This window comes from Xenopus laevis, chromosome 5S, assembly GCF_017654675.1.
Source record: "Xenopus laevis strain J_2021 chromosome 5S, Xenopus_laevis_v10.1, whole genome shotgun sequence".
In the NCBI taxonomy this organism is placed as follows: domain Eukaryota; kingdom Metazoa; phylum Chordata; class Amphibia; order Anura; family Pipidae; genus Xenopus; species Xenopus laevis.
Genome location: NC_054380.1, coordinates 48,316,058 through 48,343,148, shown reverse-complemented (window position 1 = coordinate 48,343,148; position 27,091 = coordinate 48,316,058). Strand labels below are relative to the sequence as shown.

The following is a 27,091-nucleotide window of genomic DNA, read 5'->3' as shown; positions in this document are numbered from 1 at the left end:
TGTAATTGGCAGATGGAGACTAAGAGATGGACAAATATGAAGATGTCCACACACACTATGGTGTTGTATTGATTTAATTTTTTATACTTTTTTTATTTTTTATACTTTTTATATTTTTTCCACATTTTTTATGATCCTGGACTTAGGACATTCTTTTGCATTTTTTCATTTGTAAACTTATATGGGGGTTCGAGTGGGTGGTCTCACAATGGACAAGGTTATGGTTTTGGGGTCATTAAGATTTTTCTGACTTGGGTATGTTTATCAAAACCTATTGCACAATTTGTACTCACATGGGGTTATTGTATAGCTAGCATAATTTATAGCACAAATCAATATTTTGTTCAACACGAGTATAGATAAAGGACGCCTATTACCACTGGGATGTAGATTAAAGTATGATTGCTTACACGTACAGGGGGTTGATGAACAAACATATGCATTTGCTAATTAACGAATCAACACATAACTGGGACAAATGATCGTAGCAAATATGTGTGGGAGTAGTACCCATAGGCCCTGTGGTACACAAAGAAAATAAAAATATACAATAAATGTAAAAACATAAATATAAAAATAAATAAACATATAGAAATAGATAGTGGATCACCGGAGTGGCAAGATCAGAGGGATAGTGCCATAAAATACAACCAAGTTTGGAAACAGGAATAAAGGTAGGGCATTAAGAATAGTGTTAGTGTAGTTGGTAAACAGAGATATTGTAGTTATTCACATGAACGTAGGAGGAACACTGCATTCTATGATCGGGAGATGTACTGTATACTGAGGGCCAATTTTGGAATATCTTCTCAACTTTTAGCATATGAGTAACACGGCCACAGGTATAATGTGTGTCTATCTATGGGAATGTTACAATGTTGCCGTAAGAATAATGTGTGATTCTTTATGGGGAAAGTTACAATGTTGCCATAATGATATTGGTGTTACATATTGCTCTGTTTTTATCTTTACTTGCTATTGTGATTCTTTTTGGCACAAAGTATTTAGGGTTTTTACATTTTATGGATTATTCACTACAACTTCAGTGGTATGTTTACATGAGAGTCAATGGTTTTATGACGAGTTATGCACGTCATCAATGCTGTCTTTCCCGCCAGTATGTGTATTTAAGCAAATTTCACTGTTTGTTGGGTACTTTGAGAAAGGCCCTAGGGGGCCGAAACCTTAGTCCATACCTTTATAATAAATTATTATTTATTACTTTTAAGACCTGTGAGTGCTGATCTTCTCTTTTGTATTATATATAAATATACAGTGTATATATATATAATATAAAAATATGTATTAAAAATAAAGATACAGAAAGTGTAACATACAAATAACAAAACAATGTGAATTATCATGACATCACATATTTTTCATTTTGAAAACCTACAGAGGACTGCATGCATTGTAGTGGAGAAAATTACAGAGGCCAGATTTCAAAGACTGCTTCAGGCATTGAATGTCAAAATTGGGATTCTCAGACAACTCATTCTCATGGCTACAGCCCTTCAAAGTAAATACAATACATTTTAACAATAAGCTACAAACCAACACGAGATGAAACTGAAATGACAAACATTTTATTATGCTTTTTTCAGCATTCCAGACAAAAATCTTGAAAGGAATTATTGCCGGAATCCAGATGGAGAACCAAGGCCATGGTGTTTTACAACAAACCCAAAGAAACGGTGGGAGCACTGTAACATCCCACGCTGCAGTAAGTTGATTAATATATTTTTGTTCTCTTATTTCACAACTGCTCAGTGGTGAAGAGAACCTATACCCAGCTTAATTATCCTAGAATAAATATTGTACTTTTGCACTTCTAGATGCAGATATGATATGTTATATTATGTTCTATTATTTTTATTGTGCATATATAGTTTTACAAAGTAGATGAAGTAGAAAAGACACAACTGTGGTTTACACCTTTAGCTTTCTGCAACCCCCATGCTTACTTACAGTGGCAAGGTACAGGAAAGCTGAAACCATACTGCAGACCCTGTGATTGTTTGTGCCTCCGTCTCCCACAGCCCCCCCCCCCCCCTGTGGTGGCAGGGTATACTGAATCATAGTAACCCAATGCATCTGTCAAGTTCAAACATTTGTCCTAAGTTTATCAGAGTAAGGCAAAAAAAAAATGAAAGGGGCAATCATGCCAGTAATAAAACTTCTTACTTTAAAAGTTGTTACATTTGCTCCAAAAGACTGTGTCAAAAGTGTGCAATGAACAATTTTGCAATAATCTTATAAATTCCTCAAATGGAATTCCCTTGTTTGTGGTTAAGGGGGCTGTGGCTAGAAAAATGAAGAATAGAGTTTGTAGCTGTCTTTTTATGGGACAGGTCACTGGCCAGGGTATCATTGGATGTCCCATATAATGTTACATCTAGAAAGTCAAGTTTTACCCAATCCACGCTAAACAACAATGTACAATTAATCGGTGTGTTCTAGATAAAATGGTATACACAAACTCAAACTGTACAATGTGCCATTTACCAGGTTAGCTCTCCTTTATATCAGAACGCCACACATTTTTATTAAAAGTCAATTCCCAGGTTTATTTGAATATTCACAAGATATTTTCAAACTTGATACCAAACTACTCAGCAGAAAGTCTGAGAAGTGGAGCTCCATCATTTAAAATTTTAACTTAGACCCCAGTCGGGAGCAAGTATTTATAGGTGAATTGTTTTATTTAGAGGGGGATTCCTTAGTGCTAAACTGCAAAGCAAAGGATTTAGAAGGGGAACTCTGAGTAAGTGATATATATATATATATATATATATATATATATATATATGTGTGTGTGTGTTTTTATTCTTTCTTTATAATTTTAAGAGAATTGCTGTCATATAATCGGTTGGTATAGTGGATGGATTTTATAGTAATGTCTGTTTAGTACTGTTAACTATTCACCTAACATGGCAAATGGCACATCTAGAAAGTAGCTTCGCACAGAGCAGAATGATTTGCACAGTGTACATATTTGCCTTGCACATTGTTATTTTTATAAAGCTGGATAAGGTTGGAAGTATTTATGTATTTTATGTGCAAGCATAATTGGAAATTTGTATTTGTGCTCCGAATGTCCATAAGAGCTTTTTAAATATGGCAAAATCGCAAATTGTGAATATTTATGGAACACTCTGCATTTGAGTTATGTCACAACTTTTGGTGACGGAGAAAATATCTGCAAAACAGTTTTCGCAAATTGAGACTTGTAATGTTATTTTCACGTACAAAGACCTCACACAGGAGCAAGCCATTTGTGGATATTTGTGTACTTTGCAAATTGGCAAAAAATGGGCACAACAGTGCAATATTTCAGCATTCAGGAAAACACATGGGCAATATAACAATTTCCAAATAAACATGTGCTGCATGAACTTTATAAATTACCCCCCAATCTGTCTACTATTAAATGTGTATGTCAGCTTGATATTAAATTCATTGTTATTTAGCTGCTCTATAAACTCCAAAAGTGCGTCAGACCCTTCTGTCTATAGCAAGACCAAATCATATATGTAGCGGTACCATACTGCTACATGATTTGTGACAGTGTATCACTAAATATATAATTGGCCTCCCACCATCCAAGAAAAAAGATTAATAGAACTTAAAAATAACGAGTCAGACAGAAAACGAATAAGGCAGTAATAAAGTTTGTTGCACATTCTGAGCTGTAGGGGATATCTATCTGTCTATATCTATCTATCTATCTATCTATCTATCTGTCTGTCTGTCTGTCTGTCTGTCTGTCTGTCTGTCTGTCTGTCTGTCTGTCTGTCTGTCTGTCTCTATATACTGTATATATCAATTTCTTTTTTTTGTAGTGCTGCTAATTAAGATGTGTATGTTTAATTGGTTTGGCATCTTATTAGAAAAAATAATAATGCAGTTAATTTCCTCTAAACAATGTAACTGTTTTGCTAGAAAATCTATTCACAATTAACTATTTTCTAATATGGTTTCGTTATTCTCTGTCTACATGAAAGCAACAAATCCTCCAACATCTGCTCCAGGGGTGCAGTGTTTGTCCGGTAAAGGTGAGGACTATAGTGGAAATATTGCTGTAACCATATCAGGAAAAACATGTCAACAATGGAGTTCGCAGGTGCCTCACAAACACATTAGAACCCCAGAAAACTATCCATGCAAGTAAGTTTTGTATATGGGAAAGTTGCAATAAATAATAATACAGGTATTATATACTAAATGCTTGGGTTTTTTTTTTCATAATATACATCACCATTCCTTATGTCTTATAAAACTTTTAAATATGACATAAAACCACTATGATGATTTTATGTTATTTAATCTATATGGCAGCTTAGTTTGGTTTAAGTACAATGTTCTATTTTACGATTACAGAGATATAATTATTTATTTATTTATTTAAAGAGGTTGTTCACATTATTCACATTGTCACAGCGACACCAGTAAAACTACATATTGTGTTGCCTTGTGTTCAAGGCACATACAATTTTATTCTTCCAGCCACTTTAGAGAGAGAGAGAAATTACCAGAACTGGCCCCAAATGTGGCCATGTCCCCTGTGTATTGTATTGGAGCTTTATTAAAACCGACAAACCAAAAGAGAGAATGGAAAGGGCAACGAGACAAAAAATAAATTCCAAATTATTTTTTAAATATATAAATAGTAAAAAATTAATGGGACCTTTAGCATCACAAGGAGGTAAATTGGTTGATAAGAACAGCACAACAAAAGCAGAGATTTGGAATTTTTGGTATTTATTCCAGGGTACTAAAAAAACTGATTGGCAAACAATTTTACAGGATTCATTTACTGTATGCCTGGCATGGTTACAAGAGATTGGTGAATTGCTAATTTGGTGCCAGTATTCAAAAAGCTTTCCCATTCTCAGCCTGAAAACTATAGGCCTGTTATTTTGACATCAGTGGTAGCAATTTTAAAAGCTTTTAAATAAGGCATAACATATCTGAATATTGCAAATCACAATACATTGGGGTAAATTTATCAAAGAGTGAAGTTCTGCCACTAGAGTGAAATTCCACAGCTCTCAATTCATTTCTATGGGATTTTGAAAGGCGTATTTATCAATGGGTGAAGTGAAAGTTCACCCTTTGATAAATACGCCTATAAAAATCCCATAAAAAGAGCGGGGGGCGTGGCCAGCGACGCATGGAGTAAGACGCTGAAGTGTGAGCACTCCGAGAGAAACCCCTGACTTTACCCTGTAAACCCTCACCATCTGCCTCTATTGCCGCTTACTGCCTTTGTGAAGTACCTGCTGCCTGTCCGGTACCGTCAGTCATGGGCAGAAACAACCCTGCAAAAACTCCGGCACGATCCAAATCTGCAGAGCCGCACCATGCGCCTCCTCAAAATGGCGCCGCGGGGCCTGATACTGTGTGGGAGACAGCAGAGTCGGAACGAGATGCTGCGCAGCTAAGCAAGGTGAGCCTTAATGCAGCGCGTTCCCTCAGTAAATTCGCCAGGACACCTGAGCAAGACCCCCCACCATCAGATTGCCATTCCATGGCTGCCACTACAGTATCCTTGGGGGAAGCAGTGTGCACCCAGGTGGAGCCCCCCTCAGAGCCTACTCTGGGGGAAATTATGCAACAACTTGGCTCTAATCACGTCTCTGTACTGAATAAGCTTGATGAGCTGAAAACAGACTTTAATATAGTGAAACTGGATGTGCAAAAACTTAGAGAGCGCACTCAAGAGACTGAGAGGCGCATATCAGACCTAGAAGATAGGACTGGGCCATACAGTGCTACTCTGGAGGCTCATGCTCGGCAAATCTCTATCCTACAAGCCAAAACGGATGATTTAGAAAACAGGCTACGGCGGAATAATATCCGCATTGTGGGTATTCCTGAGCGTGCGGAAGGCAAGCAAGTGGAACTTTTTATTGAATCCTGGCTCGCTCATACCTTTGGCAAAAAACCCTTTTTACAATGCTTCATAATTGAACGGGCTCACAGAGTCCCAACGAAAGAGCCTCCCCCGGGGCACCCACCGAGGCCAATCATTGCCCGCATCCTCAACTACAAGGATCGCGATGCGATATTGAGGGAAGCCAGGATCCTTGGTTCCATACAATACGAGAACCATAGAATTTCAATTTATCCTGATTTTTCTATGGAGGTCCGTAATCAGAGGCTGAAATTCAATCAGGTGAAAGAGAGACTACAGAAGCTGCAAGTGCCATACTCCATGTCCTTCCCTGCCCGTCTACGAGTGGTAAAAGATGACAGAGCCTTTTTCTTCACTGCTCCTGAAGAAGCGCGGCGCTGGATTGAAGCAAGTTTCTCTCCACCCTTACCTGCCCGACAGCCGAGAGATCAACGACCACCAAGTCCTGTGCATCTTGAAGCCTAATATTTGGCTCTCCAGTTTTGATATGCTACCACCATTATGAGGGAATTCTCCTGCCTCATGTCTCGGAGTGACATCGGCGTCAGAAGCAACGAAGACCTAGATCGTCCAAAGCCCTGGAACCGGAGAACTACGTTTTACACCCTTTGGTTCCTCCCCCTGCAGTTATGCTTTATAGTTTTGGGAACGAAACCCGCTCAAGTTGGGGTGGAACGGGTGGGGAGGGGATGTTTTTTGTTTTGCCACTGCTGAACCTTTTTCTGGATGTCGTTGTTCTGGTCCTACTCGGATTTACCTATCTGCTCTTGGGCAGTCTCATTCTCTACTATTGGATTTACATTCTACTCGGCCTCTACTTCCCCGTGAGTATGCCCTCTCCTTCCCTGAGACTTTCTCACTTTTTTAGACCATGGCGGAGGTAAGACTGTTATCTTGGAACGTCCGGGGACTGGGTAGCCCTATAAAGAGGGGTCTCGTATTTTAGGTGATTAGGAGGGTTAAACCACATTTGATTCTTCTTCAGGAAACCCACCTTGAAGGTAAAAAGGTCTGTACTCTGCGAAAATCCTGGTTGGGGGCCTGCTATCACTCCACCTACTCCTCCTATGCCAAGGGGGTTTCGATTCTGGTAACTAGGTCCTGTGCATTTACGATGTCTCAAATTGTGACGGATCGCGAGGGTCGATTTATATTGTTAAACTGTTACTTGAATGGGAAAATGTATAATATAATCAATGTATATATTCCTCCCCCTTTCAATGAATCGCTGCTGTCAACCCTAATGGAAAAACTTTTACTATTGCCATTGGCTCCCACCATTTTGATGGGGGACTTCAACTCTGTTATGTCTGAGCCTCTAGACAGACTGAAACCTGGAGTTAGGCCCTCTCCCTCTCTGCCTCGATGGGCGTCAACCTTTCACTACATTGACTTGTGGAGAGAGAAACACCCAGGGGAAAGGAGATTTACATGCTTTTCTGCCTCGCACAACACTATGTCACGTATTGATTTGACCTTTGGGTCCCCTGAGATTCTGGTACAGACAACCCAGGTTGATATACTTCCGGGGGGAATCTCAGACCATTCCCCGGTATTGCTTCAGATTGAAACATCCCCGCTTCCTAGTGATAGACTATGGAAACTCAATAGGTACTGGCTCCAGCAGGAGGGTGTAACTGAGGCAGTAGACGGGGAGATCGAATCCTTTCTTGAGCTCAACAGTACTTCTGTTAATCCCCAAATTCTGTGGGACTCGCTGAAGGCCTACATTCGAGGGCAGTATATCCTGCAAATCAAATCCCATAACAGAAAAAATCAGCGTGACATTGATATGCTAGAGGCTCAGGCACTAACTGCAGAAAAGGTTTTTACTCAGGACCCCAACCCGCAAACGAAACATGACTGGGTTACTGCCCAAACAGCTTTGCATACTAAACAGCTGATGCAGGTCAGAAAATCACAACTTTACTTAAAGTCCAACGTATTTGCCACAGGTGACAAAAATGGTAAATTATTGGCCTTACTGTCCAGGGAATTAACCCCCTTGACGAGCATCCCTGCTATTTGTGACAGCAACGACTCTTTAGTAACTGATCCGATTGCGATTAACAGGGTGTTTAAAGATTATTACTCAGACTTGTACTCCTCCCGTATAACGTATTCCGCCCCACGGATCCACTCTTATCTATGTAACATTCCCTTACCCAGTCTGTCACAGGGCGATTCAGACATACTTGAGGCACCAATCACTGACCTAGAGCTGAGTGCAGCAATTGCCTCCCTAGCATCGGGAAAATCTCCCGGCCTAGACGGCCTCCCCCCCGAGGTATATCATAAACATGAAAAGAAGATGGTACCGATGCTGACCCCACTATTCAATGGTGTATTGCGGGGGGGTGTCCTGCCTGACACCATGAGTGAGGCTCTAATCACCCTTATCTTGAAACCGGGAAAAGACCCGCATAAATGTGCTTCCTATAGGCCCATATCTTTGATCAATGCAGACGCAAAACTCCTAGCTAAAATTCTTGCCATTAGATTGAACCAGGTTATCACCAAAATAATATCACCTGATCAAACAGGATTCATTACTGGTAGAACGACGGACATTAATGTCCTCACGCTAACGCCGGTCACAGGGTCATTGTTGCGTTGGACAATGAGAAGGCCTTCAACTCCGTCGAATGGCAATATCTCTGGGCCACGATGGAACTCATGGGACTTGGGCCGAACTTTAGAAACTGGGTGAGAGCCATTTACAGAAACCCTAAGGCTAGGATTAAGACCAACCAAAATGTCTCCTCTCCATTCTCGCTTCTACGGGGTACCAGGCAGGGCTGCCCCATCTCACCCTTGCTGTTTGCTATCGCAATGGAACCCCTAGCATCCCTCATGAAGCACTCAGTGGAGGTTAGGGGTTTACGGGTGGGGCCCCATACTGAGAAGGTGGCTATGTATGCAGACGATACTATTCTGTTTTTGGAAAACCCTTATGATACACTAGATACAGCGCTTGCATTACTAGACACCCATACTACCTACTCTGGTTTGCGGATCAACTTGAACAAATCCATTATATTCCCCATTGATGACTTCATGCTTGACAAAAGTAGGTACAAGGCCCCCCTCCAATGGTCCTCTTCTTTTAAATACCTGGGCGTTTGGATCCACAAGGACCTGGGAAAATATGTAGAACTTAATTTACAGCCACTGTTGTCAACATTTGAAAATAAAATTAAAGCATGGTGTAGCCTTCCCTTGACACTCCTAGGTCGGATTAACCTGTTCAAAATGATACTATTGCCTAAATTTACGTATATATTTCGTCAGGCCCCGGTGGCCGTACCCACAAGCCTTTTTCAGAAACTCAGGTCGTTGCTGATTACTTTCTATTGGGCTGCCTTCTCCCCTAGAACAGCCCTGACAACGTTACAACATCCAGCTGACATGGGGGGGCTGGCTGCCCCCAACTTATTCCTCTATTACCTTGCTTCTAAGTTAGTCAATGTCTGGTGGTGGTGTGCCCCAAACTCACACAATGCTGCTACTATATTGGAAGCTCAACTGGTGGGCTCTTATGAGGCCCTAAAAAATGTACTGTATCGCGGTAAAGGAGGAATTAGCGCCGCCACCCCACTTATGCTTAGTACGATACAAGTGTGGAAGATAGCCCTACAGTACTTCCCCAAGAAGGTGAATGAATACTCTGGCTGCCTACCCCTATGGTTTAATCCTCATCTCCCCCAGCTGAGAACTATTCCAGATGTCCAACTCTGGGCTAACTGTCATATTAAGTACTTGGGCCAAATCACTGAATTGGGTGAGCTGCTTCCCTTTGACGATCTGAAAGTGAAGTTTCAGTTACCAAATACCATGTTTTTTCGATATCTTCAACTTAGACACGCCTATAGGGCGCAATTTGGAACCACGAAAATTGATACAACACCCAGACGGCTGGAGGTTTTGGCTTTTGATTTGTCCCTTAGTAAACCAGTTTCACGGTTTTACTCCCTACTAAACACACCTCAGAAACCAGTTTTACCGAAATTATTCTCTAAATGGTCTCTTGATGCTCCTCACCTTACCCCTGATATGTGGGAAGATGTTCTAGACAGTCACATGGCTGTGCTGATAAGTGCAAAAGACAAAATGATTCAATTTAGGTATCTGCATAGAACCTACTTAACACCCCATAGACTGCATCTGATGAACCCCTCCATCCTGGACGTGTGCCCCAGGTGCAGCTCTTCCCCAGCAGACTTTATCCATATGGTGTGGAGCTGCCCCTGTGTCGCCATGTTCTGGAGGAGGGTGACTGAGGAAGTTAGCGGGCTCTTGGCTCTTATCATTCCTATGGACCCACTGGTCTTACTCCTAAATCAAGTTGAAGAAACGGCCCCCACAGTAGCTGAGAGGGCTTTTTTAAATTTCCTGTTTATTCAAGCGAAACGCTTGATTGCTCTCAAATGGAATTCCGAGCACCCACCTACAAAAAAGCAGTGGATAGAACTGGTGAATGATTCACTGCCCTTATATCAAATCACCTATATGCGTAGAGGTTGCCCCAAGAAGTTTGGAAAGATCTGGTCCCCGTGGCTATCCGACCATATGCCATCATTGCTGCCCCGCACAGAGGAAGTGTTGGATCTAGGGAACCCCCCGCCAACCCCTTGAGAACACCCCCTATTTTCTATTTTCCCCCCTGGTACAGAAACGACAAAATCCAGAACAAGTTGGGTAAATGTTTTGTGTTTAATGTTCCACTGATTTAATTGCAGGAGTGTTATTTATTCTTTTATTGCAATGCAGCCTCTGTACCTTGAATCTCGGCCAGGATGTCTGGCTCGTGGATGTGACCACTCTTCACAACTCCTCCTACTATCGGGCGAGTTGCTCCTGTATGTCCTTGATACCGCATTGTATTTTGACCTTGATTTATTATTTCTCTCCTGCCCTTGTCTTTTTTGCTTTATTGTATGTGCTGTATGTCTGTTTACAAAACTTTTCAATAAAAACAACTTTTCAAAAAAAAAAAAATCCCATAGAAATGAATGGAGAGTGGCAGAATTTCACTCTAGTGGTGGTACTTCACTATTAACTTCACTCTTTGATAAATATACTCCATTGAGTTTGACCAACATGGTTTTATGCATAATAGATGCAAGACTGCAAGAACCTAAATTCACTGGAAATTATTTATTTTAATTTAATGAACAATTGATTCAGTACCACACAGAATGCTACTGATTAAATCAAGGAATATTATCCTGGAACATAATATTTGTACTTGGATAGTGAACTGGCTGAAGGATATACAACAAAGAGGTAATAAATGCAACATGCAGGATGCTGCCTGTTTGCAAAAATGGATGAAAGATTTAAACTATGTGGATAGACTGTCACAGTTGGGGTTGTTTTCTCTATAGAAAATGCTCTTGCAAGGGGACAAGATTACTCTTTATATTAAAGGATCTCTAGAGGACCCCCAGATAGTGGGGGATCTTTGTTCCTCTAGAAAAGACAAACAAACTAGAGGCCATCCCTTTAGACTGAAGACTTTAAGGTAGTTCTTGACATTAATGGCAGGTGGATTGCCCTTCTTAGTGACTAAGTGACCATCCCCAAAATGTTGTAACTGTTTGGCCCATTGTGTATATCCTAAAAATGTTAATAAAAACTATTGAAAAAAAAAAAGTATTGATGGGCAAATGTCTTACTGATCTGCACACAACTTCTGGCTTTGGCTTCTGTCATCCAGTAACATGTCAAGAAGCCGAATGGAAAAAGGTAAAGAAAGAAACCTTGTTTATGACAGTAATAAATCTCCTTCCAATCATTTCTGCCGCACTTGTAAATAAGGAAATTTTTTTCCAAGCCTTTGTAGTATTATCACACACAATTAGAGACCAATTAATTAGTTCATACTGCATATCAATTTGCAGAGTAATCAATTGTGATTCATTCATGATTATTAAAACCCACTTAATTAGTAAATTATGTTTACCAAATTAGTCTTTCTTCTCAAAAAATTGTGACATGTGCTTATAAATTATTGCTGTGTAATTCATTTATTAAATATACAGTATCACACTGCATATCCACCATCAATTCATTATAAAAAAATAAATATAAAGTGACAAGTGCAAGTGACTATTAATCCAATAAATTATTGTGATAAAAATAGGTCTCTTTGTCGAGGTATCCAAAAGGTACCTATGAGTAAGTGCCCCAATAGGCACGAAACGCTTTAGGTATCATTTCCTAATAAAGTTTCTACTTTTTACATTTGTTTTCGTATTTTTGGAGACCCTCACATTCCGTTTGGACACATCCAAAAGCTACTCCTTGATTAGAATCTAACTGTAGAATATGTGAATCAAAAGGCAAAAAGCAGAATACCTGCTTATTAGTGTCACTTGAAAAATGGCCCTTGCTGCCCGGAAACATGTTGTGTGGATGCACAATAAACACTAATTAGTAGGTATTCTGCTTTTTGCCTTTTGATTCACATATCCTACATCTGAATTTAACCCAGTGGTTGCCAGTGACAGAGCACCAGTGTGAATCAAGGCTATTCAACAACGCTTGGCTTTTGTGTGTGTCCTTCTAAATGTGAGTAAACTGTATTGTTTGATCTCGGAACACCACAAAGTGGGAGAAGGCAGAGGCTGAAGGTCTGCGGTCTTGGTTAGTTAGGGACCCATAGGGTTAATGTGTCCCTATGGCTTTAAATCCCTACACTTCCTGATCTCCCTAGTTGTTGGGCAGATGCCCATGCAGCTAGTTGTGGATAAGGTATCAGGCTTTAGGTTCTCCTCCCTGACCACTCCTAGACCACGTGTGAGGTATTTCTGCCTGGAGGGAAGTTGTATTGCCTTGACTACATCCTCAGGGAATGCACCTGCATCTACCTCTGATACTGTCTGAGCTGTGTGCCTATATATTCTGCAAATGCCTCTTTACTGATATAAGTAACCTGTGGATCATTTGTCTCTGACAAATAAAGTTATTTTGCTCTGTTTGATTTGCAAGAACCTCTTGGCACCCATTTATTTATTGGTTAAAGCACAGTAGCCTGTGGGAGTTGTAGTTGCATTACATCACACCTTAATTTCTTCCACTTTGCAAAGGCCCTGCCTTAAGTGTTAGAGTCCAGTGTAACCCATGCTCTAATATACTAGCTGGTGATTAACCCCTTTGGCCTGGATAGTCCAAAAACATGTTAGATATTACCTTTCCTATTCTCAGTCAGGACAAAGGCTAATATACCTTAAAAATCCGCAAACCCATCGGCTCTTGGAAAGGTAAATAGAATAAGTCAAGTATAAGTTTGATAGGTTAAAATTGTGTCCACAGTCGACAATAACAGGTGAATTAATACACAAAAGCAATGTTGAGCCAAGTATTGCCCTGAAGAGTGTTTCGCCAGTGGCTTTATCAAAAGGGTTTAGAAGAGGTAATCTGGAACGGGAACTTCTCAGGAGAGAAAGTTAATTGTTATGCATAATTTTAATTTTGGGGTAGAAATATGTCTATATGGCATATGAAATGCATGAATGCTAATATTGCACAGCTAGCTGTTCCATTTGTATTTGGGAGAATGTGTACTGTATTTTCTGAATATAAACTGTATGATTTTCAAACTGCATTCATTAATAGTAAAAGTAATTAAATGGAAATTATTTAGTAAAAAACCCTCATAAAGTTCATAAATAGTTCAACACAATGGACTGTGCATATTAAAATTTCTCCTTTCCTCCACTGGTATTCAAAGCAATGAGTATTGTATTTTGATAACATCCCCACTTGTGAGAAATTAGGGATGTTATTATGAAACCTCAATTATCTCTCAATTATTGTCAATTCACAGTGTAAGATGTCATTACTTATCTAACAAATATGCTTAACAAAAAGGGGGGTTGTGGGAGCACTCAAAAGGCTAAGTTAAAGTATATTTAAGTATAATGGAAGTGCCTTGTCCCCTGTCTCATAAGCAATTCCGTATAAAAGCAAGTGCATGTGTTTACAAAACAGGGTTTTAGTTACAAAGTTATGATCATAAAGTTGATAAACCACCATACCACGTCAAGGTTAACCCCATACGGTGGTCCCTAACTTGTTTACCTCTGGTTATAGTATAAAAAGTCTTTTACTTCTCTGCATAGTAGCATTACTTGTAATCAGTGTCTCATGGAACCTTGGTTTTAGTCTGAGGGCTAGATCCTCCCCCGTCAGTATGTGGATTTTAAGAGGGAGAAACCAAGGTTCAACGATATATCCATTGGGGGAGGTATTATTATATTATAATACAGATTAAGTCTAGAAGCGAGTATAGTGGACATAATTTTAATCATTATTTAATAGGGATATGGGTTCGTAATTTTGACAATTTATTAGATCCGTTGAGGGTTTAGGGATGGTAATGATTTTCGCTAGTTGGGATATATTTGAAAAGAGTGCACCCTGTTGGAGGGAGTTAAATAACTTTGTCAAATAGGGGGCTAATATTTTGCCAATTTTTTTTATAGTAGATTAGAGAAAACCTGTCAGGACCTGGTGCTTTCCTAGATTTTAGGTGTTTAATAGCCGCAGTGACCTCATCAACGGTTATGTCAGCTTCTATAGATTTAACTTGGGATTCTGTGACTTTAGGAAGTTGGAGATTGTGAAACAACTTTTTATATTGGGTGGGTGTCGGTTCAGCTATACCAGAATATATTTTTTTATATTTTTAAGCTTCAGGGTCAGGGTGTCTTTCAGTTTCTTACGCTGTTTTTTGCATTGGGAGCCCAGCTGGATGAACCTGCCTCTAATAACTACCTTGTGGGCATCCCAAAATGTAGTTATTTGAGGTACTGATGCATCATTTTCCTTAAAATATTGTGTTAGCGTTTTTTTCTATATGTGATACTATATCTGGGATCATAGGCAAAGAATCATTGAGTTTCCATTGATAACCTCTATTTGCTCCGCTATTTGTGGTTATTTGGAGAATGACTGGGGAATGATCTGACCAAGGCACATTGAGAATATTTGCTACTTGAGGTGTATAATCCTGTGAGATAAAAATGTGATCTATACGTGTATATAGCTTGTGGGGATAGGAATAAAGAGTGTATCTCTTACTATAAGGGTTTCTCTCCCTCCAGGCATCCATCAATGAGTGGCGCTCAACTATTTGCCGAAATTGGCCGATTGAGTAAATATTAGAGACTTCTAAGTCTCCCTTCTTTTCCAGCCTGACTCAGTTGGATTATCTGGGATAGAAACAGTAACGGATTTTGGTTGGGTGCATAATAAATTACTAGTGTATATCTAGAGTCAGTAATTTTAATTTTAAAAATCTACCTTCTGGGTCAGCTACTTAGTCTTCTATTACAACTGGCAATCCAGCTCTAAAGTAGATAGCCACCCCTTTAGTTTTAGTGGGCCCCTTTGCCATGTACATGGTGGGGTATCTATAATGAAAATATTTGGGGAAAGAGGTGTTGGAGAAATGGGTCTATTGTAGACAAACTATGTCTGCTGCAATAGAGTTGTAAAAGGAAAAGGCTTTGGTCCGTTTGGAGGGAGAATTGAAACCTTGCACATTGTGCGAAACAATATTTACTGCCCTTTTGACACCTGTTTTATTATATACCCAATGTTACTGTAATACCCAGGGGCCTCTGGCCACTGCTGCTATAACATCCAAAGGAGTTTATATTAGACAACGGACCACAGTTTGTCTCATATGAGTTTGAATCCTTTCTGAGAGAGAGGAATATTGTACATAGGAAATCTTCAGTGTATTACCCACAAGCAAATGGAGAAATCGAGCGATTCAACAGAAGTCTAAAAGAAGCACTACACACAGCAAATCTTACTGGGAATCTTACAAAAGAGTTCCTACATAACTACAGAGCAACGTGCCATGCAACAACCCAATCATCTCCTGCTGAATTATTACATGGCATGACAGATGCGCACTAAGTTACATGTTGCAGACATCAAACTTCCACAAAATACTGTGAAACGTCAACAAGCCAAATGCAAGGCTTATACTGACCGAAAACGTGGTGCCAGAGAAGTACACTTCCATCCTGGATCTTTAGTCAGTATTAAGAAACCAGGAATACTGAAACAAGGACAATTTAAATTTACTACACCACTTGAAGTGAGATGCCAGCGAGGACCATGTATATATGAACTGTCTGACGGACACATATGGAATGCAAGTAGTCTGGCTCCTGTTAGATATGACTTTGGAGAAGCTCCATTTGATGAAATTTTCCTACTCCTGATGTCAACTGCAATAGGCCTGAAAAAAGTGAACCTATTAGGCGTACTGAGAGAATCAGAAAACTACCTGCATGGACCCAGGACTATGTGATGTGAATAATGTATATTATTGCTTTAAGATGCATTGTTGTTGTTTATTACATTTGCCCAAGTGCTTTCCTACTATAGGGGGAATATGTGGTGTTTATACAAATGACCTGTAGATGTCACTGTGCCTAGACTTATACTATGCATATTTCCTGACAGCTTAAAAGTGAAAATTACTGTTGTGTAATGCCTGCATGAGCCTGCTAATAAAGCACTGTTATTCTCTCCTAATCCTCGACTACCCAAAACATAACACTTAAAACCAGCACTTCAGTCCTATGTGATGCCATGTTGCCTTGCTACACTCTCACCTCTTCTGCTCTCTCAAACTGCACATTAACACAACATATAGCTATAAACAGGTAAAGAATATGGCCACTAGTATCTTTTCAAACACAGTGGGGCAGATTTATCAAGGGTTGAAGTGAAAATTCCAATTTTCTAATTTCTAATTCAAATTTTCAAGTTTTTTTATGGCCAAAACTGTCAAATTCAACTAGGGAATTGTTAAAATTTGATTCAAGGTTTTTTAAAAAAATGTAATTTGATTTTCCAAATTTATCATACATTTGCCCTTTAAGAACTCGAATTAGCCTTAAACCTGCCAAATTGTTGTTTTAACCTGGGATCATTTTGTAGTTGGTTGCTGCCTTCCTGAAAATCAAGTTTTTTTCTGAGAAAAAGTTCAATTCAAATTAGATTTGAGTTTGCGAGTTGATCCTATTCACCCGAGTACAAACAATTAAATGTTTTTAATAAATTGCAGTTGGTCGAAATTCGAGTTTATGGGAGTTTAAAATAACTCCCATGAATTTGAAATCCAACCCTTGATAAATCTGCCCCAGAATGTGTCTTTACTGTTTAGTGTATAATTAACAGTTGCAGCAGTTCTGCTTCTCTTTCAGCAGCTCTGCTTTCTAAAAAGGTGTTCTTTTTTAAGCCCAGTTATAACCCGAAAGGGTCTTAGATCCCCCACTATAATGTCTTCTAAAGTACTTAAAAAGTGTAATGAGGTTCTCACCCTTTTCTCCAGAAAAAAAACAATCCCAAACTTGACAGTCTTCCCTCATAGTTTAAATCTTCTTCACTTTTACCAATTTAGTTGCACGTCACTGCACTCTCTCCAGCTGAAGTAATGCCATTTTTTATGCAAGACAGTACTGTTACACAGTTATCTACAAAAAGTAAGTGTATAACTAGCATTTTATTATTTCTTCCAAAGTGCATAACCTTGCTCTTATCAATAGCGAACCTCATTTGCTAGTTTTCTGGCCAGTTTGGCCAGTAAATTTTCCATTTACCACAACTCCTAATGTAATGTAATCTATTCATCAGCTAGTTCTCTATCCAAGTACAGATATTATGTTGCAGGTCAATATTCCTTAATTTAACCAATAACCTTCTGTGTGGTACTCTATCAAATGCTTTAGCAAACTCCAAATAGATTACACCCACTTCCATCCCAGAGTTTAGGTTCCTGCTAGCCTCCTCATAAAAGGCAATTGCATTAGTTTGGAAGCTCTATTACACATAAAACCAGTCTTTTAAATAGTTCAGGTATGAGATTCATTATCTGGTAACCCGCTATACAGAAAGCTCGGAATTACGGAAAGGCTGTCTCCCATAGACTCCATTATAATCAAATCATCCAAATTTTTAATAATAAAACAGTACCTTGTACTTGATCCAAACTAAGATATTAATCATTTGGAAGCAAAACCAGCTTATGTAGTTTATTTAATGTTTGCATGATTTTATATTAGACATAAGGTATGAAGATCCAAATTATGGAAAGATCCATTATTCAGAAAAAACCCAGGTCTCAGGCATTCTGGATAATAGGTCCCATACCTGTATTGTGATTTGCAATGTATTACACCTATCAATTACCACTGTTGTCATGCATTGCTACCAGGTCTTATGCTTTTTTAATTAGTGGCACCTCAATAACAATTCACCAAAGAGATTTGCCAATCACAGAACTTTGCTCATTTAGTGTACAGGGCTAGATACCATCTGGTCCTGGACCTTTGTTTAGCTTTTCATGTTCTAGTGTCTTTTGAATGTGCTCATGAGTCACCAACACATTAGTAGTTATATTATCAGAACTGTGTCAGTAAAAAGGAAGTCTTCATTAGCTGGTTCCTCTTGTAGACAAATAATAACAGTTTAGAATCTCTGCTTTTTCCCTGTTTTCCTCAACTAATTGAACTCATTCTTATAATAAAGGTATCCACCTTTTGTTGCTTTATTTTATTTTTTACTATTTACATTAATGAATCCCTTTGGATTAATTTTACTCTATACTGCAATGCCCTTTTCCATTTTTATTTTAGGTTGTCTGATTTTTTGCATGCCTTATTTGCCTCCTTGTACCTGATAACAGTTTAAGCAGTTCAGCTAACTTGAATGCCTTAAAAGCACTTTTATGTAACCACCTCTACACGGACACTGGTATCAAACCATAAGAGATTTGCTTTGTGATATTTTTTCTTGTTACAAGGGGAATATACTGACTTATATGCAGCATTTTAAAAACATTTCCTTCAGTTCAACACAATGAAAATCACTTTAAAATAATATTATAAAAACTGAGGATTTGACTAACTCTAGATGTATTTATTTTTATTAATAATGATGTGGATTTGTTTCCTGTTCCTATTCTTACTTTAATAGGCACAATGGTCACTAAATGGACTTCTTTGAATTTCATCATATTCACTCTGACCCAACAAGTTCCCAAACCTTGGGGTCCAGACTAAAGACCAGTTATATAATAGTTTGGGAGAGCTTTCTCCCTTAGATAGTGGTGAATGCGCTGTTTGTGTAAGGTTTGAAGTGAGCACTAATTTATGTTAACATTATCCTGTAAGTGATTCCAGAGATGTAGCAAGAGCAGCTGAAGCTAAACAGGACCTAAAATAGAAGGGGGGGCACTGTTGCACTTTGTAAAGAGGGAGGCCCTACCAGGGCTACTATCTTTTGTCTATGCCCTTTGTTCTCTGAATTTGATCCCACTGCTGGAGCATTTAGACGCATTGCACACACTTTGATAACCGTATATGCATTACCAGCCTTACTTTTTACTTTGGCTTTAAAATTCACATTTTTCAGCCTGAAGTTGGAGCGATTGGCATTACTAAGCTGGATGCGAAAACACCATGTGTAACATTAGCTTATACATAAATCAGATTCTTTCTTTTGCTCGCTACTTAACTTAACCTTCTTTATTTTTTCAGCACAAATACAAACTTAATGCACCTTTAATGTTCATGTTACTAAAAGTAAAACAATAGCAAACTAACTTCTTATGTGTGTCCTTCCTGTGTTTATTTTTTATTAGGAATTTAGAGAAGAACTATTGCAGGAATCCAGATGGTGAATCCATGCCTTGGTGTTATACTACTGATGGAGAAACAAGATGGGAATACTGCAATATACCAAGCTGTGATGCACCAACAATTAATGGTAAAATTACAGGTAATTTTATTCTACATACTCATACTCATTTTTAGGAGTATAGGTAATAACTTGTATAGTTTTACTGGACATGATCCAGGCTGCTGATAAATGGGTGAAGAGAAATATAAATAAAGTTTAGAGATGCCAACTGATGAAAAGTGAATTTTTGCTTTGCAAAAAATTTAGTGAAATTTTATTTTTATCTCTGCGACTGCTCCAGCACTGAACACCATCTCTGACAGGACACTCTTACCATATTGTAAAATAATACACTAAACAACAATACAGTGCACAGTGTATGATTTTTTAGTTTCCTTATCCCTGCCGATCAATTAGTATCAATTAGTAATCTCCAACAATCCTCAGAAAAGAAACCAATAATGGCACACAGCAAGATGGTCACTCCAATCTCCTACTACCCTTTGTTTTTTAGAACCAAATGTATAAACAATACTCTTGTTTCTTTCTGCTTTAAGGAAGAGCCATACACAACATGGACTTCTCTGATACAGCTTCTCCTACTTCTACTATTGAATGTCTTAATCCCTGGTTCACTGTTCAGAAGTTGAGATAAAATAATGCTGTACTCAATATAGATACTACTCACACAATGTCCTGTTAGTCTGAGCCTTCTAAAATAATTGTTGTTAACCTACTGGTCCCTTCTTACTCTGCTTTCTGGATACTGATCCTTGTAAGGGTACTCCACATCTCTATTGCACTCTTTCACCTCTGATTGTCCTGTAGCAGGCTAAAGGAATTGCTTGCAGAAGTGTGGAGTCTGGGTATGTATTATGTCAAAGAAAGGCAATTTATTAATGTTAATATTAAAAGGCCACTGTGTTGTACATGTTTGACACACTTTCGCAAGGGAACAGAGTCTATATCCTGAATTATTTAAACCTTTAATGATATCTACTGTAAATTAAACAAGCTTATAAATATGCATAAGACCCTGTTTAATACATAAATACCACAATGCATTTTATATTACATATGTAAAACGATAGCCTTATTTTAAGAATCAGTTCAAATCAATTTCAGCATTCAAGCCATATGGTGCTAATGTCTTCAGTTTGTAAATTCAAAAAGTCTAGTTTTGGGAGATTAATTGAACAGCCCTGCTCATCTCCAGTTTGCTTGTTTTGCTGCTCTTCCCACAAATATAAGTCCAGAGGGGTCACAATTGTGTTCCTTTTTAAAATGGGTAAATAAGCTATGGGGCCCTCTTTGATATTCAGTATGTGTTCCCTATTCCTCATTACAAGTGTTCAACTTGTTCAGCCAATGTATTTTAAGCTGCATGGACATTGTAATAGATAAATGATATTTTTAGATTTATAATTCACAGACTTCTAAATCAGAGTAACATAGTAAGTTAGCTTTAAAACACAGGTCCATCAAGTTCAACCTGTAAAGTCTATATGAAACCTGACTAACTGACAGTTTATCCAGAGGAGGCAAAATTAACTTCATGACTCCAAGATGGCAATCATACCGGTCCCTGGATCAACTTGTACTATGAACTATCTTTCATAACCCTGTATTTCCTCACTTGCTAAAAAGCAATTCAATTTCCTTCTTAAAGCTATCTAATGTTTCAGCTACCATGACTTATTCCAGGAGAGAATTCCACATCTTCACAGCTCTCACTGTAAAAAACCCCCTTCCAATATATTTGCTGGAAACTCCTTTCTTCTAATCGGAATGGGTGACAGCGTGTCAGCTGGAAGGACCTACTAGTAAATAAAGCATTAGAGAGATTATATATTTATACATAGTTATCATATCACCCATAAAGGCCCCCTCTCCAGCATGAACAACCCCAACTTGGCCAATCTTTCCTCATAGCGGAGATTATCCATAACTTTTATCAGCTTAGTTGCCCTTCTTTGGGCCCTACCTAATTCAATAATATCCCCTCATCCTGTGAATCTATGCCCCTTTTAATATAGCTCAAGACCTTGTTTTCCCTGAAGCTGCTGACTGGCATTGTTTCCTACAGCCAAGTTTATTATCTACAAGGACTCCAAGATCTTTTTACATTATGGAGTTGCCTAGTGAAGTCCCATTAAGGGTATGTGGCTTGCATATTTTTACATCCCAGGTGCATGACTTTACATTTATCAACATTGAATCTCATCTGCCACTTAGCCACCCAAGTGCAAGTTTGTCAAGCTCCTGCTACAAGGATGCCACATCCTGGATGGAATTAATTGGGCTGCATTGTTTTGTGTAATTTGCAAACACTGATATATTACTTACAATACCATCCTCTAAGTAATTAATGAACAAGATAAATAAAAGTAGACCCAATACAGTTCACTGAGGGACCCCACTAAGAAATTTACTCCAAGTAGAAAATGTGCTTTTACCACCACCCTCTGTACCAGATCCTGTAGCCAGGTTCCTATCCATGTGCAAACGTCTTCATTAAGGCCAACAGCCCTTATTTTAAAAAGCAGCCATTTGTGGGGCAATGTATCAAAGGCTTTGGCATAATCCAAATAGATCACATCTACTGCCCCCCGATGACCTACTGTATCCTTCATAAAGCCATATTGATTATTGCTCATAATGCCATTCACCAGGACAAAATTTTGAATGTGATCCCTTAACAAGCCTTCAAATAATTTGCCCACCATGAATGTCAAACTTATTGGCCTATAATTGTCAGGCTGAGATTGTAATCCATTTTTAAATATATGAATTATATCAGCTTTCCTTAGGTATCCATAGGTAACATACCAGATGGAAGCGAGTCTAAAAAAAAAATCAAAAATAAAGGCCAGTCTAATATCCAAACTAAGCTCTGTTAGTACACAAGAGTGTATTTCATCTTGCCCTGGTGCCTTGTTCACATTCATTTTCTAGTAAAGTTTATAAAGTTTATACACTGAAAAGAACTGATTTAGCACATTTGCCTTTTCTGTATTAGTTACCACCATGCTCGTTCCATTATTTAAAGGCGCCACACTTTCAACCCACATCTTTTTACTATTAATATACTTAAAACCACATAGGGTGGTTCTTAGTGCATCTACATTTACTTCTTAAGGGAATGTATTGAGAACAGTAACAATTTAATATTTTAAATTACAACCATTGCTATTCTGTGTTTTAGCAGAAACCATAATGCCCCATTATATGCTCTGAAGGGAAGCTAAAATTTTGCTTTTCTGATATTGAGGGTTTTGCTGCCCCAGTGTATATTTGCCTTTTGCACGAAACATTAAATGAGATCACATTATGGTCACAAATATGGTCACAATGAGATCCCATTATGGTGATTGTATGTTCTTTTTAAGTCACTTTAAGTGCAAAAGTTTATTAGCAAGTAGTTTATTAAAGAGATCATGTCATTGGAAAGCATGTTTTTTCAAAACGCATCAGTTAATAGTGATACTCCATCAGAATTCTATACTGAAATCCATTTTCAATAGCTAAATCCCTATAACCTCCCTCTTGGGGAAGCTGCTGGCAAAAAAGCTCCTAGAGCTGCATGGCTCATCCATTTATATTAAGGTCCTCTGCCACCTTGTGGTCAAACCCAGGATAGCTATGAGTGCATTATTGTTGCCCAAATTAGTAGCCAATCTAATGGCACAGACTGAGGAGCACTGATTTGACTAGCATTTTATGGGCTCAATCAGATACATTTTAACACAGGTATTATGCAAGACATACACAGGGAAAAGTTTGAGGATGTTTCACGGGGTCAATGGGAATGGGAGCCAGATTGTAAGCTTCCTCTAAGTGCCAATTTTAAGTGATGCGGGGTATAATTAATTTCTCTTTTTCTGCCTTTGCTTTCATTGTAAATTCATTTGAAATCTAAAATTGATGTAGAAATATTCTCATGAAACTGACTTCTCATGAGACTGACTTGGTCTACGTATGTATATAGATTTGCAGCATAGTAACATTCTTGTTTTTCTTTTCTATTGAAGCTGCCCCTACAAATCCTTCTACAGTTTTGGAATGTTATGATGGGAATGGCAGCACATATCGTGGTACTGCATACATAACAGTCTCAGGAAAAAAATGCCAAGCCTGGAATTCTCAGACACCTCACAAACACACAAAAAAACCTGGGGATTACCCAAATAAGTAAGTGCAGCTTTGAATATGTTCCTTAGATTAAAAAGAGTTTTAGAAACAATTAACTATGTGCAGGTCAGCATGCAAAGTACAAAAATTGGGGCATGCTATGTTTTTTGCATGCTGCAGAAAAAAATGCAGGCTAAGAGCAGCCAATGCTATTTGTGGCTTTGCCCTTAATGCTCTTGCACTAGTGGCTGGGTTCAGAGTATTTGAGTAAACTGACCCTTTATCACTCTGTTCTTTATTTGTATCCTCTATATGGTTTCTTCTTGTGTTCTCTATTAAATAATGTATGTATGCCATGTATATATAATGTATTGTAAATTAATTATATATTGTATCTTTGTGTGCAGACCATCACAAACGTGTATAGTTCACAAACATGTACAGTTCACAAACGTGCACAGTCCATCACAAAAGTGTACAGTCCATCACAGCATGACAGTACAGTATATGAGAGATACAGTAATAAACAGCGATAATATTAATCATTTTTGTAAAAGATGAGTAAAAATTTCTGTTCTCTATAATTTATAGTATTATTTGAGGTAGTGAAAAACTTATATAAGCAGCAGAAATTAAACTAAACCCCATAACTGAAAGAGGGTAAATGGTGTAGAAGTAATTTAAAGAAGATGATAGAAAAGCCTGATCTCTTTTTTTGAAATGTTGATAAGAATTTTAGACAAATTTGTTTTTTCACATTCTGTTATACTAAAAGCTATTATATGGATGAACTTGGTGTATGTATTTTCTCTTACCCTTGTAAACATAGACGATTTGTAGCATTGATAAAATATACCATAGTACATTATACAGCAGCAACTAATTAGCATTTAGGGGCTATATTTACTAAATATCAAGTTTTACATTTTTTGTAAAAAACCAAAAATTGGCAGCAATTTACAACTACGATATACTACTCAGTAGTCTCTTTTTGGCACTTTCTCTAAGGGGGCCTAGGTAAAGGCAGGTCTTGGCAGGGCTCTTCTGCTCACTGAAAAGTGTGATCTTACAAGCAGTCCTCGGGGTTCCTGCTACACAATTAGCTTGGGCCAAGATTGAGTCCTCTTGTCCCAGCTGCTTACCTGGATTCTGTTTTGAAAGCTCTTCTCAATCGCTTTGAGGTTCAAGAGTCACAGCAATTGCATTTGTCTCAAACTCTGCAGCATTTCACAACTCGACTGGCTCCTGAGGATAGAACTTGCAGAAAAATGGCTGGTCTGTGTACGTACTATGGGCAAAGTTGTCATCTCATCTTGTTTAAACAAGCCTAAGTGACAAGGAGCACCATCACCTGGGTCTGAGGGGGAGTATCCCCAGGCAAAGATTTTTTATTTCTAGACAAATTTCATTCAAGAAATTTAATTTCTGCTTCCCTTTGAAAGCTAAGTCATTCTCTTGTCAAGCCATCCTTCCAAAGCATTTCCTCCTCAATTATGTGTGGGTTGGCTTCTTTCCAAAGAAATTTCCTTCCTAATCATTAAGTACCCTGCCACGCCAGTCATCTTAGGGCTCCCATGGTTAAGGCAGCACCATCCTCTTTTGTTTGGGTCTCTGGACAGATCACAGTGTCGTTCCCACTGTTTCTCTGCTCCAATTTTTCCTGCTCCGATCTATTTTATCGCTCATCAATCAGATTCCATGCCTGAGTGGTACAAGGACTTAGATATCTTTGAGAAGAATGTTGAAATCCTTCCTTCTCATAGGTCGGATCAGGGTCCTAGCGCCTGCTTCTTTCATGTGCGCTGCGCAAGCATGCATGCTGCTCCCAGCACAAGCATGCATGCAGCTAATTTCTGGGGAGCTGCGGCTCCCCAATGCTAACTAGAATGCGGCTAGGCGGCATGCCACCCCTGAAAACTTGCCACCCTAGGCCCAGGTCTTTGTGGCCTCCCCACAAATCCGGGCTTGGGTCTGATTGAAAGGTATGACTGTTCTATTATCCAGATTTCTGGAACCATGCCCCCCCCCAGAGGTAGAACATACCCACTGTTTGTTCCCAAAACCCAGGATATATAAGAATACATATAAGAGAATCTTTATCTACCTTCCCTGCTGGAGCCATTTTTTTCTTTGTCCAAAAGGAGGATTGGATTCTTTGACTTTCCATTGATAATCTGTGAAGAATCATTACTCTCTTCCACTAATTCCTGACCTTGTTGACAGAGAGAAAAATACCAAAATATAAAATAAATCTTTGGAGGGCATATCTCCTTATTTCTATTTACAAGTGAGATGAGTGGAAGACTGCTTTCAATACCAAGCATGGCCATTATGAATACCTGGTTATGCATTTCAGTTTATGTAATGCCCCAGCAGATTTTCAAAAATCTTTTGTGATATGCTCCAATCCTCTATAGTGGTCTGTTTAGATGGCATTCTGGTATTTTCTTCTTCTTCTTCTTCTTTCTGAATAACCTGTATACCAAGCTAGACAAGTGTCACAAACATAGAAACAAATACAAGATTCCTTTCCTTGTTAACATTAATTCTTCTTCTGGCTTCAAGTGGGATCATGCCAAAGTGTCTGCCTTATCGGATGGGCACATTCCTATGGATTTAAGGACCATTCAGTGGTTTTTAGGGTTGCCAAACTTTATCAAAGATTTATCAAAGTTTTTTCACAGATTGTTGCTCCCATTACAGCCCTTACTCAAAAAGATTTGAAAGCCTACGTGTCGCTTAAACCCAGAAGGCCATTGAGACTTCTTTCAGTTTAGCACCTGTTCTTGTCCACCCTTACTTTTCTCGTCCCTTCATCCTCAAAGTCATAAGAAGGACACCTGTGTGTCTTCTTCTTTAGGAAACTGTCTCCTGCTAAGAGAAACTACGATATTGGCAACTGTGGGGTGTTGCCTTGAAATAGTGCCAGCATGTTTGAGAGGGTTCTGTGGAACCTATCACCATCTTCACTGACCAAAAGTACATACATTTCTTTAGCTAAAAGGCTTCATCTATGCCAGGCCTGTTGGGCACTTTTCTTTTCAGATCTCCTTGCTCATTTCCTTTTGGGTTACTTCAGCCTCTGCCAGTTCCAACTCAGCTTTGGACTCCATGAACTTTATTGTTGACACCCAAATTCACTACAATTCTAGTGGTATTGGATCATTTCTCTAAAAAAATTATTTTTAATTCTTCAATTCTTTATTTTGTAAAGTTATCTGTTGTCAAGCTGGATCTACCCCTTTAAGAACATTACAGGGTTAACCAGGCATAGTTGTGTGCAGGACATCCAAAGGGTGTTTTAAGGAAGTGAGCAGCAGGTGAAGTGTGTGT

At 38.7% G+C, this 27,091-nt stretch overlaps 1 protein-coding gene across 2 annotated transcripts in view; it reads left to right on the top strand.

Annotated features, from left to right (window-relative positions):
* Nucleotides 1-27,091, top strand: part of LOC108717414 (plasminogen) — a 169,537-nt gene that overhangs the window by 80,792 nt on the left and 61,654 nt on the right. The window contains exons 6-10 of one of the 2 annotated variants that reach the window (XM_041564500.1): nucleotides 1,399-1,519; nucleotides 1,605-1,723; nucleotides 4,005-4,167; nucleotides 19,590-19,714; nucleotides 23,659-23,818. In XM_041564500.1, the coding sequence (XP_041420434.1) occupies nucleotides 1,399-1,519; nucleotides 1,605-1,723; nucleotides 4,005-4,167; nucleotides 19,590-19,714; nucleotides 23,659-23,818 (688 nt within the window). Of the gene's footprint in view, nucleotides 1-1,398; nucleotides 1,520-1,604; nucleotides 1,724-4,004; nucleotides 4,168-19,589; nucleotides 19,727-23,658; nucleotides 23,819-27,091 lie in introns of both variants that reach the window. The other variant, XM_041564499.1, reaches the window with a different exon arrangement.